We start from the raw sequence: 12,350 nt of genomic DNA, 5'->3' as shown, positions 1-12,350 counted from the left end.
TGTTGGTCATGCTGGGCTCAAACTCCTGACCTCAGGTGATCTACCTACCTCGGCCTCCCAAAGTGCTGGGATTATAGGCATGAGCCACCGCGCCCTGCCCGCCTATACATTTAAATAGTGTATTTACATAATTTACATAATGGTATATATACATTTTTCTTTCCTGTGTTTTCACTAACTCTCATGCAAGCATCTTCATGTTATTTACAGACATGTACTTATCATCCGTATAATATGGATGTACCTTTACATATACATTTAAATAGTGTATTACATAATTTACATAATGGTATATGTACATTTTTCTTTCCTGTATTTTCACTAACTCTCATGCAAGCATCTTCATGTTATTTATAGACATATACTTATTATCCACATAATATGGATGCACCTTTACCTAACTATTCCCCTGTTACTGTTCTTTAGGTTGCTTCTAGTTTTTCTACAACTACAAATAACATTTTTGTCCATGTGGCTTTTTCTTCTTTTTGTTTTTCCTTTCTACAGCCTGTTTTGCAAATGAAGACAGACCTAAGCTAATGACAATGAATCTTTTTCAAGGGTTACAACTCAGATCTTTGGACTCTCGTGCTGATGCCCTTTCCAGTATACCATAATGCTTGTTTTCTATAATTGAAAGACTACATGGATTGAAAACACTTTATGTATCAGCTGTCTTAGCCCATTGTTGGAACAAGGCAAGGTAGACATAAAATATAAATAATTCAAGTTAAAAATTATCTAACCCGTCTCCTACCAAGTTAACAGTTTTACTTTGTAGGTATGTAGACTTAAATCAGCAACCTTCCAGTTTCCTATTGTTAATTCCTTTCCCCTTCTGCATAATAATTAAAAGAAAGCTGAATGCTTAGCTTGTAGATTGTTGAGGAATTGATGTTGTGAGAACACGGACTATATCTAGATTAACTTCTGCAACAGCCCCTAGAATACCTCATTGTACCTAGTCCCTACCTATGCTGTGCATTTACAGAGAAGTCTTATGGGATTAGCCAAACTGAATAGAGGACTACTCTTTTTTTCCCGTTTTCTTTTCTTCCTTCTCTTTTTTTTTTTCTAATTTATTTATTAAAGAGGTAGTTACTGAACACCAACTAAGTGTTAAGCACTGTTCTAGGTGCTGAGAATTCAGCAGTAAATAAAACTGACAAAAATCCTTTCCCTTATGAGCCTATATTCTCGTGGGGGAGATAGGCAAAAAATAAATTGTATAGTATATTGGAAAATTATGTGTTATTTGGGAGAATAAAGCAAAGAAGGGTGGTAAGAGTGTTGTTGGCTTGATGTTGCAATTTTTTTTTTTTTTTTTTGAGTCGGAGTCTTGCTCTTTCACCCAGGCTGAAGTACAGTGGCGCAATCTTGGCTCACTGTAACCTTCGCCTCTGGGTTCAAGCGATTCAGCCTCAGCCTCCTCAGTAGCTGGGATTACAGATGCATGCCACCACACCCAGCTAATTTTTGTATTTTTAGTAGAGATGGGGTTTCACCATGTTGGTCAAGCTGGTCTTGAACTCCTGACCTCAGGTGATCCACCCGTCTTGGCCTTCCAAAGTGCTGGGATTACAGGCGTGAGCTACTGCACCTGGCCTGATGTTACAGTTTTAAGTAAGGTAGTCAGGAACATATTCACTGAGAAAGAAACATTTGAGCAAGATTTAAAGGTGGTGATTGAACGAGCCATGAGAAAAACGGGGGAAGAAAGTTCCAGAACAGTGAGCTTAACAGACCGTGAAGCAAGGACTCAGCCAGGTGTGTTGGAGGCCTTGTAAAGACAGCAAGGTGGCCACTGTGGCTACAATGGAATCAGTGGTGATGAAGAAATTAGGTCAGGAAGATAACACAGTGCCAGATTGTTTAGGATTTCTAGGCCATTTTAAGGACTTTGAACTTTACTAAAAGAGGGGACCATTATGGGAGGGATTTAAGAAGTAGAATAATATGATCAATTTATATTTTTAAAGGATCACTCTGTCTTCTGAGTTGAGATTAGACTGAAGCCAGGCAAAGGTAGAAGCAGGGAGAGTAGGTAGGAGGCTACTGCAATAATTCAAGCAGAAGATGATTGTGACTTAGACCACAGGCAGTGGTGGAAGTAGTAAATAGTGGTTGGAGTCTGTATATATTTTTTAAACTTGTTATTTTTGAATAATTTCAAATGTTAAAAAAGTTGCAAGAGTATTACAAAAACCTTCTGTGTACTTTCCACTCAGATTCCCCAGTTATTAACATTTTAACATATTTGCTTTATCTCTCTTACTGCTCTCTCTACAGGCACACACACTTTTTTTTTCTGAACTGTTTGAGCATATGTTGCAGACATGCTGCCCTATTTAGTACTTTGGTGTTCATTTCTTAAAAACAAGGATATTCCTTATACAGTTGCATTAGTCAGCTTGGCTGCCATAACAAAATACCACAGACTGGGTGGCTTAAACAAAGAAATTGATTTTCTCACAGTTCTAGAGGTTGCAAAGTTCAAGATCAAGGTCCAGTTTGGTCTCTGGTGAGGGCTCAGGGCTCCTTCCTGGCTTTGGTCTGTCACACAGGCTAGAGTACATTGGGGCGATTGCGTCTCATTGCACCCTCAGCCTCGCAGGCTCAATTGATCCTCCCACCTCAGCCTCTGAATAACAGGACTACAGTTGTGCATTTATGCCTGGCTAACTTAAAAATTTTTTTTTTGGAGAGAGAGCATCTTACTGTGTTGCTCAGGCTGGTACCAACCTCATAGAGTTGTGGTGAGGATGTAAGTTAACATCTGTATCCTCTTTAAAACAGTCCCTGGCATATAGAAAGTATTAAATAAATTAAAAATTATAGGCCGGGCACGGTGGCTCACGCCTGTAATCCCAGCACTTTGGGAGGCCGAGGCGGGCGGATCACGAGGTCAAGAGATCGAGACCATCCTGACTGACATGGTGAAACCCTGTCTCTACTGAAAATACAAAAAAAAAAAATTAGCGGGGCGTTGTGGCGGGCGCCTGTAGTCCCAGCTACTCGGGTGGCTGACGCAGGAGAATGGCGTGAACCCGGCAGGCGGAGCTTGCAGTGAACCGAGATCACTTGCCACTGCACTCCAGCCTGGGTGACAGAGCGAGACTCCGTCTCAAAAAAAAAAAAAGAAATTATAGGCCGGGCGCAGTGGCTCATGCTTGTAATCCCAGCACTTTGGGAGACCCAAGGCAGGTGGATCACCTGAGGTCAGGAGTTTTAGACCAGCCTGACCAACATGATGAAACCCCGTCTCTACTAAAAATACAAAAATTAGCCAGACGTGGTGATGCGCACCCGTAGTCCCAGCTACTCAGGAGGCTGAAGCAAGAGAATTGCTTGAACCTGGGAGGCTGAGGTTGCTGTGAGCTGAGATCGCGCCACTGCACTCTAGCCTGGGCGACAGAGCGAGACTCCGTCTCAAAAAAAAAAAAAAAAAACAAAACAAAAGAATAAGGCAGTAGACTAGGCACGGTGGCTAACGCCTGTAATCTCAGCAATTTGGGAGGCTAAGGTGGGTGGATCGCTTGAGGTCAGGAGTTTGAGACCAGCCTGGCCAACATGGTAAACCCTGTCTACTAAAAATACAAAAATTAGCTGGGTGTGGTGGCAAGCGCCTGTAATCCCAGCTACTGGGGAGGCTGAGGCACAAGAATCACTTGAACCTGTGAGGTGGAGGTTGCAGTGAGCGGAAATCGCACCACCGCACTCTAGCATGGGCTAGATAGAGTGAGACAGTCTCCAAAAAAAAAAAAAAAAGGCAGTAAACAAGAGAAATTCCAATCTTCTGGATGCTTATAATCCAGTGAGGATACAGACAAGTACACTACCGTGTGATAAATGCTATAGTAGGTAAAAGTATAGGGTGCTTAAAGACCACTGCCTTTAAGCATTTTCCCAGATTACCTCAACCACTTTTTTTTATTCCTCCAGAATTTCCAAAGTGCTCTGACTAGAGTGGAGAGTTTGCATTGAGGAGAAGTAGTAATAAAATAGTTTGGGGTGGTTTGCGGGAAGAAGTAGAGATTTAACATGGGGGTGGTCAGAAACTGACATAAGTTAAATTTAAAATTTTGGACGTTTTCCTACGGATGAGTAGAAAACCACTGAAAACAGTTTAGGATGAGTTATCCTAGAAAAGGAAAATTCTGACTAAAAGAGAAAACACAAGGTAGCAGGGTTTTTGGCAATTGTGAGTAATTCATTAAAGATGGAACTTTGAATTTGAGGGGGAAGAAATGAGACTGGAAGAGAAGGCAGGATGCAGATCGTAAAGGAAGGTAAAGTGTTTCAGCTTTTTCCATTGAGCAGTGCGAAATCATTGACAGATTTGATATGAGAAATAATTAGATAATTTTGCATATTTGAAAATGAATTTGGCTCCCACTTCCCTACCTTGCTCCCCTGTTAAAATAGAAACGGGGATTGATTTATGTCCCACTCCTGAATGCATGTAAAATTTATACAAAAATACCTTCTATGAAAATGATTTGTAATCTGTAGACTTAATACCTGGGAGATGTCTTGAGATATAAAATCGCATCCTTTGGGCTGTGGGTTTTTTGTTTTCTCCAAATAAATCTGATCTTTTCTTAAAAAAAAAAAAGGAAGGAAGGAAGGAAGATAAAAAAAAGAAAAGAAAAGAAATAAATTTGGCAACAATATAGGGAGGAAATTTAAGGGGAGCAAGTCTAGGGGCAGATGACTAGGAGCCTGTTGCAGGAGTGGTTCAGGTCAACGGTGTTGAAACCCAGAAAACAGCAATAGTAGGAAGGGAAAGACAAGAGGGGATAAAGTTGACAAATATTATTGGAGACAAAATTGGCTAGAGTTTGGAGATTTATTAATAGGTGTAGGGGGGTAAGGAGGAGAAGGAGTCAGAAAGAATTGCTAAAATTCTGACTAAAGAGTAGTAACAGATAGAAAAAGAGGAAGATGATTAATAAAATAATAAGGCCAGGTGCTGTGGCTCACGCCTGTAATTCTAGCACTTTGGGAGGCCAAGGCAGGCGGATCACCTGAGGTCAGGAGTTTGACACCAGGCTGGCCAACATGAAGAAACCCCGTCTCTACTAAAAATACAAAAAAAATTAGCTGGGTGCAGTGGCCCATGCCTGTAATCCCAGCTACTCGGGAGGCTGAGGCAGGAGAATCGCTTGAACCTGGGAGGCAGAGTTTGCGGTGAGCTGAGATTGCGCCATTGCACTCCAGCCTGGGCAACAAGAGTGAAACTCTGTTTCAATAAATAAATAAATTACAATAAAATAAAATATTAAAATCAGCCGGATGCAGTGGCTCATGTTCGTAATCTCAGCACTTTGGGAGGCCGAGGCTGGTGGATCCCTTGAGGACAGGAGTTCAAGACCAGCCTGACCAACATAGAGAAACCTCGTCTCTACTAAAACTACAAAATTAGCCAGGCATAGTGACGTGTGCCTGTAATCCCAGCTACTCAGGAGGCTGAGGCAGGAGAATCACTTGAACCCAGGAGGCAGAGGTTGCAGTGAGCCAAGATCGTGCCATTGCACTCCAGCCTGGGCAACAAGAGTGAAACTCCGTCTCAAAAAGAAAAAAAAAATTAGCCAGACATGGTGGCATGTGACTGTAGTCCCAGCTACTTGGGAGGCTGAGGTGGGAGGATCACTTGAACCCAGGAGGCAGAGGTTTCAGTGAGCCAAGATTATGACTGCATTCCAGCCTGGGTGACAGAAGAAAAGAAAAAAATTAAAATCAAGCTCAGGGTGCCTCGGAGACTTTGAAGTGGATGTGTACATTGACTGGTAAAGGGAAATCCAGGCTTGATATCTACAGATATGGGAGTCATTGATACATAGGTTGAAGTAGTTAAAGCAACTAGAAGGAGGTGATTATGCTGATAGCATTCCATTTGCTGTGTATTAAGCCCTATCTTAATTGTTTTACATACATTGTTTTAGTTCTTCTAACAATCCTGTGAGGTTGTCATTTTACAAAGGAAAGCAACATAGAGAAGAGTTAAGTAATGTAAAAGACTCCAAAGCTAACAAGTGACAGAGCCAGAAATGGAAAAGATTGACTTACAGCCTGAAATCTTAAAACACTATGCTATGAGTAGAGAAGAGTGCTCAGGAGAGAATCCTGGAGAACATCAGCATTTAAACGAGGATGATCACGGCCAGACTGGCTACCTGTACGTGATTCTAGAGGAGGACCCGGAGAGGTAGGATGAAAACCGGGAGAGTGGTTAAGACAGAAGCTAAAGGAAGTACTGTGACAGATTATTCTGTGTGCCAAAGCCATAAAGAAATAACATTAAAAAAAATCTCCATTGAGTTTAGTAAATTGGAATTTATTAGTAACCTTGAAAATTGGTGTTTGAGTGAACTGTTGGCAACATAAATGAGATAACAATTTATAAAAAGCTCTTAGCATGGTAGATTGCATATTTTTTAGGTGCAATAAAAGAGTGGTTCCTATAATTATGGAGTTAATGGGAGTTAAAAGTATACACAGTGAGTATACAAAACTCTTTCAAACTCTTCACCCTAAAAGGTCTTAACTAACATTAGGCAAGGAAGGAAAGGCTAGGGGTAACCTAAGGTGGTCACAAGAAAACTTTAAGTTAGGAGACACATGCATATACATATGTTGAGAGATAGCCTGAAGGAATACAATATAAATAAATAAATATAAATAAGAGGTCGGGCGCAGTGGCTCATGCCTGTAATTCCAGCACTTTGGGAGGCCAAGGCGGGTGGATCACCTGAGGTCAGGATTTCAAGACCAGCCTGCCAACATAACATAGTGAAACTCCATCTCTACTAAAAATACAAAAAAATTAGCTGGGCTTGGTGGCAGGTGCCTGTAATCCCAACTACTTCGGGAGGCTAAGGCAGGAGAATAGCCTGAACCCACGAGGCGGAGGTTGCAGTGAGCCGAGATTGTGCCATTGCACTCTAGCCTGGGCGACAAGAGTGAAACTGTCTCAATAATAATAATAATAATAATAATAATAATAATAAATACAAATAAGAATCAAATTAAAATACAAGAAGCAAGGATAAGCCAGGCGCAGTAGTTCATGCCTGTAATCCCAGCAATTTGGGAGGCTGAGGCGGGCAGATTGCTTGAGCCCAGGAGTACAGGACCAGCCTGGGCAACATGACAAACCCTTGTCTCTACTAAAAATACAAAAAAAATTAGCCAGGCATGGTGGCATGCCTGAAGTCCCAGCTACTCAAGAGGCTTGAGGTGGGAGGATCACCTGAGCCCAAGGAGGCTGTAGTGAACTGTGATCGCACCACTGCACCCCAGCCTAGGTGACAGGAGTGAGACCCTGTCTCCAAATACACAAAAAACACAAAAAAAGAAGCAAGCATAGTTAATGGAGCATAAGGTTCTCAAGGTGTGAATAGAGTCTAGCAAACAGTACGTAGTGGAAGGATTACTCTTTAATAGGAGTGATGCTTTTTACTGGGTAAATTGATCTAGGTGAGTTTAAATGTGGATACATTTTTTTTGACAAGATAATTTCCATGTAATGATTTTTGCCTTCTCTGTGAAACACTATATAAGCTTCTCTCCTGAGAGTGAGAAGAGTTGTGGTAAAGATTGGGGCCTGACAAGTGGTTAAAATTTGAAATACTTCTTTGAGAGAGTATGCTGACTAAGCACATGTGAAGGGACTGTATGTAGCATTGAGGGCCCAGGTGAAGAAGGAGACTTTTAATTCGTATGATTTAATTTTTTTTGTATGATTTTTCTTCAGCAGAACCCAGCAGCAGAAATAAAGGTGCAGTAAATGCAGTTAGTTAGATTGATCCCAATTTGAGATTTCGTTGAGCACATGAGATAGAAGGCTGACTTAGGGAGAAGGACAAGAGTATGAGGGTTTTCATAAAATATTGGTTTAAATAATGGACAAAGACTCTGGAATTTATGAAGAATTGAGTACTGAGAAGAGAATGTAGAGTTAGAGAAAATAAAAAGCTGAGATCTTGATGAAATTGAAGAACAAGTATAATAGGAGTGGGAGGTTGTGATCAGAGAAGGAGATTTTAAAATGTACAAAGGAGTGGTTCTTGGAGGTCACCGAATGTGAGGTCAAGGAACTGAGAGACAAGAACACATGGTAGATCATCCATATAGATATTGAAATTACCCAGCATAATAATGAAGCTTAAGGTGACTTTGCTTAGGGTTCGAGATAGTACATTGATTGGGCCTTGTCATGAGCCATTGAAAAACTTAACCGACTGGACGCAGTGGCTCACACCTGTAATCCCAGCACTTTGGGGAGGCCAAAGCAGGCAGATCACCTGAAGTCAGGAGTTTGAGATCAGCCTGGCCAACATAGTAAAACCCCATCTCTACCAAAAATACAAAAAAATTAGCTGGGCGTGGTAGTGCACACCTGTAGTCCCATCTACTTGGGAGGCTGAGACAGGAGAATTGCTTGAGCCCAGGAGGCGGAGGTTGCAGTGAGCTGAGATTGCGCCACTTCACTCTAGCCTGGGCTACAGAGTGAGACTCCATCTCCCAAAAAAAAAAAAAAGAAGAAAAGCTTAACCTAGATGCATACATAGGATCATATTATTTTGCAGGACATTCGTCTAGTGATGAAAGCAGCAGCAGAACCTCCCTCCAGTAGATGGGAAGACTAAGATGTATCTGAGTAGTATCTGGATTGGTTGATGGGGAGAGGGTCTATCTATAATAAATGTTAAGCAATTTGCTTAAGGTCACATCCTCTGATTTGATTACAAAGCCCATGCTCTTTCTACTAACCTTGGTATTTCCGCAACAGGTTGACATGTTCAACTCATTTTTTTTTTGTCTTCCCAGATGTTTGAGACTATAATTTTGTTTTATTTTAGCTTCTCCAGAGTTACTGGGTCTTTTTTTTTAGTGCCAAACATCTACAAAGTAAGGGAAAAATCTCCTTGAGGAGTACCTTGAACAGAAACTTAAACTGAAGTAGTCAAGGTTTTTAGTATGTTTGGTAAACTGATCCATTAGTTCATTTGTCAGTTTATCCATCCATCCTTCCTCCCTTCCATCCATTAGTTCATTTGTCGGTTTATCCATCCATCCTTCCTCCCTTCCATCCATGTAATTACATTCATCATTTTATATCCATGTAAGAAAAAAAATACCAGTTACAGTTTGAGAACACTGTATTTGGAATAAGTTGAACTAAGTGTAAATGGACTCATTTGGTTTTATTTATTGTCTTTTGTCATCTCTAGCTGCATATCCTCACCGTTTGAATCTCTTTTACCTTGCCAATGATGTCATACAGAACTGTAAAAGGAAAAATGCAATCATATTCCGTGAATCATTTGCTGATGTACTTCCTGAAGCAGCTGCTCTAGTGAAGTAAGTAAATCTTTATTGCTCTATGGGATCTAAACTTAGACAACTTAGAATTTTAGTTTCTTAACCCATTAAGAACTGTAATAATTGAACATGCTTGAAGATTGAAGGATAATTTGCCTAAATGGTTGATTATTACTTTCTTGTTAACACACGTTTTTCTTTCTTTCTTTTCTTTTCTCTCTCTCTCTCTCTTTCTTTCCTTTCCTTTCCTTCCTTTCTTTTCTTTCTTTCTTTCTTCTTTCTTTCTTTGAGACAGAGTCTCGCTCTGTTGCCCAGGCTGGAGTGCAGTGGCTCAATCTCGGCTCACTGCAGCCTCTGCCTCCCGGGTTCAAGCAATTCTCTTGCCTCAGCCTCCCAAATAGCTGGGACTACAGGTGCGTGCTACCATGTCCGGCTAATTTTTTGTATTTTTAGTAGAGATGGGGTTTCACCATGTTAGCCAGGATGTTCTTAATCTCCTGACCTCATGATCCACCTGCTTCAGCCTCCCAAAGTGCTGGGATTACAGGCGTGAGCCACCGTGCCCGGCCATGTTTTTCTTTTAAAAGCTCTTTCTTCTGTTTTCAAAAGCTGGTCTCCTGTTTATCCTTACTTGACCATGTATGTCTCCTGGTGATAATCTCTGAATGTGCTTCCTTGTAACTACTGTGTCTGTCTTGTTTGTTTGTTTTAACACATTTCATTTCTTCCTTCTGAGTCTTACTTAAAATTTTTTCCCTCCATGAAATCTGTAAAGAGAAACAGAAATTATTTCCCAACGTCATACTCCCAACTCCATATTGATTTAACTTCATTTTTAGTGGTAGTTGGATCCAGCACTTCCCACAGTGTATTCCTATGAAATGATCAGAGGAAGAAGAGTTCTGTGTTCAAATAAGTTTAGAAAATGATCAATACTACTTTTCCTTTCCTGAAGATTCAAAGTTCACATTACCATATCAATAATTTTATTTCTTTTTGGAGCTTTACAAAGCTAATTTCAAAACATTTCCTGGCTGAGCGCGGTGGCTCACGCCTGTAATCCCAGCACTTCAGGAGTCCAAGGCGGGCGGATCACGAGGTCAGGAGATCAAGACCATCAAGAGATGGTGAAACCCTGTCTCTACTAAAAAATACAAAAAAATTAGCCGGGCGTGGTGGCAGGCGCCTGTAGTCCCAGCTACTCAGGAGGCTGAGGCAGGAGAATGGCTTGAACCCAGGAGGCGGAGCTTGCAGTGAGCCGAGATCACGCCACTGCACTCCAGCCTGGGTGACAGAGTAAGACTCCGTCTCAAAAGAAAACAAAACAAAACCACAGCATTTCCTAAACTCTGACCATGGGCCCTTCTTTTTGAATGCCTATTGAACATCCCCACATTCGGGGAGAATTCTGGTGTATATACAGTACAAACTTCTATCTGATCTTATTTTTGCCCTATATTAATAGTGTGTTCTTTGTGTTGCATCCATATTTGTAAATTGTTTTCTACAAGAGACACACACAGTTACAGGATAAACAATATATAGAACAATATATAAACAGTTATATGGAACAACCATAATAGCTAAATGCTTCCTCAGATTATATATTTATTATCATTGACCCATTTGTTAGTATTAACCCAGTCAGAACTGAATGATCCTGTCAAATTATGGAATATATTGAAAATAAGAGATAAAACAAAAGAACTGACTGATCCCTCTTCCTTCCTTAGGATTGTTAACTTAAAATGTCTACCTTGCTATTAGAAAAGGTTAAAATATGGTACTACTTGAATGTACTAAGTAAATAAGTGCATAAAATAATAACACCTACCATTTGTTGGATATTTATAATTGACTGAATATTATACAAAGTGCTTTATCATTTAATTTTGAGAACAACTTTATACCGTGGGCACTATTTTTACCTTAATTTTTTCTTTTTCTGAGATGGAGTTTCGCTCTTGTTGCCCAGGCTGGAGTGCAGTGGCACAATCTCGGCTTACCACAACCTCCGCCTCCTGGGTTCAAGCAATTAGGCAATTCTCCTGCCTCAGCCTCCCGAGTAGCCGGGATTACAGGCATGCGCCACCACGCCCAGCTAATTCTGTATTTTTAGTAGAGACAGGTTTCTCCATGTTGGTCAGGCTGGTCTTGAACTCCTGACCTCAGGTGATCCGCCCGCCTCCGCCTCCGCCTCCCAAAGTGCTGGGATTACAGGAGTGAGCCAACACACCTGGCCTTGTTACCCTAATTTTAAGGAAGAAGAAACTGTGGCTTGGAGAGGTTAGGTAAATTGCCTAAGCTCTCAGAGCTACCTGGAGGCAGAGAGCCAGATTCCCACTTCAGGCTGTCTAAATCCAAAGCCCATGTTGTTTGCCACTTAACCACTAATCCATGCTGCCTCTTTATATATAAAACCCAGTATAATTGTGAATAAGAACAACAATACACCAGAGTTTCTGCTATAAATATCACTGTAGTATCTATAACTTAGCCTAGTGTTTCCTAGACTTGAATTTCATGACCTATTTCATGGATTAATATACAGTTGTCAACCTTTTTTTTTTTTTTAAACCATGTAAAGATATGTTTAAAAACAACTACTCTGTGTGTTACTACCATTATTTCATGGAAAAAAGTGAGGAGGACATAATCTCGGAATAAAGTACCGTTCTTAAATTAAAACCTTAAGCCCCCAAGAATGTTTTAACTCAGTGAAACATGTCTTCAGAAACCTGTAGTAAACATCATACGTAATGATGAAGCAAAGCATTCCAAGACAGAAGTCCTTCATTATCATTACTATTGATCATCATGCTGGGGGTTCCATTTATTTAGAAATGAATGAATGAATAAATAGGTCAGGTGCAGTGGCTCATGCCTATAATCCCAGCACTTTGGGAGGCCGAGGCAGGCAGATCACTTGAGGTCAGCAGTTCAAGACCAGCCTGGCCAACATGGTGAAACCCCATCTGTAGTAAAAGTACAAAAAGTAGCCGGGTGTGGTGGTGCACAACTGT

General features: G+C 40.8%; 1 protein-coding gene across 8 annotated transcripts in view; it reads left to right on the top strand.

Moving 5' to 3' along the window:
• The window catches only part of RPRD2 (regulation of nuclear pre-mRNA domain containing 2), a 114,472-nt gene that overhangs the window by 46,449 nt on the left and 55,673 nt on the right, over positions 1-12,350 (top strand). For all 8 annotated transcript variants that reach the window (XM_054553410.2, XM_024249575.3, XM_054553405.2 and 5 more), the window contains exon 2: positions 9,237-9,366. In XM_054553410.2, coding sequence (XP_054409385.1) covers positions 9,237-9,366 — 130 coding nt within the window. The remainder of the gene's footprint in view (positions 1-9,236; positions 9,367-12,350) is intronic.

Source organism: Pongo abelii, chromosome 1 (assembly GCF_028885655.2).
Source record: "Pongo abelii isolate AG06213 chromosome 1, NHGRI_mPonAbe1-v2.0_pri, whole genome shotgun sequence".
Lineage (NCBI taxonomy): Eukaryota > Metazoa > Chordata > Mammalia > Primates > Hominidae > Pongo > Pongo abelii.
Note: the sequence above shows the minus strand (reverse complement) of the source record. Positions and strands in the feature narration are given on the sequence as shown.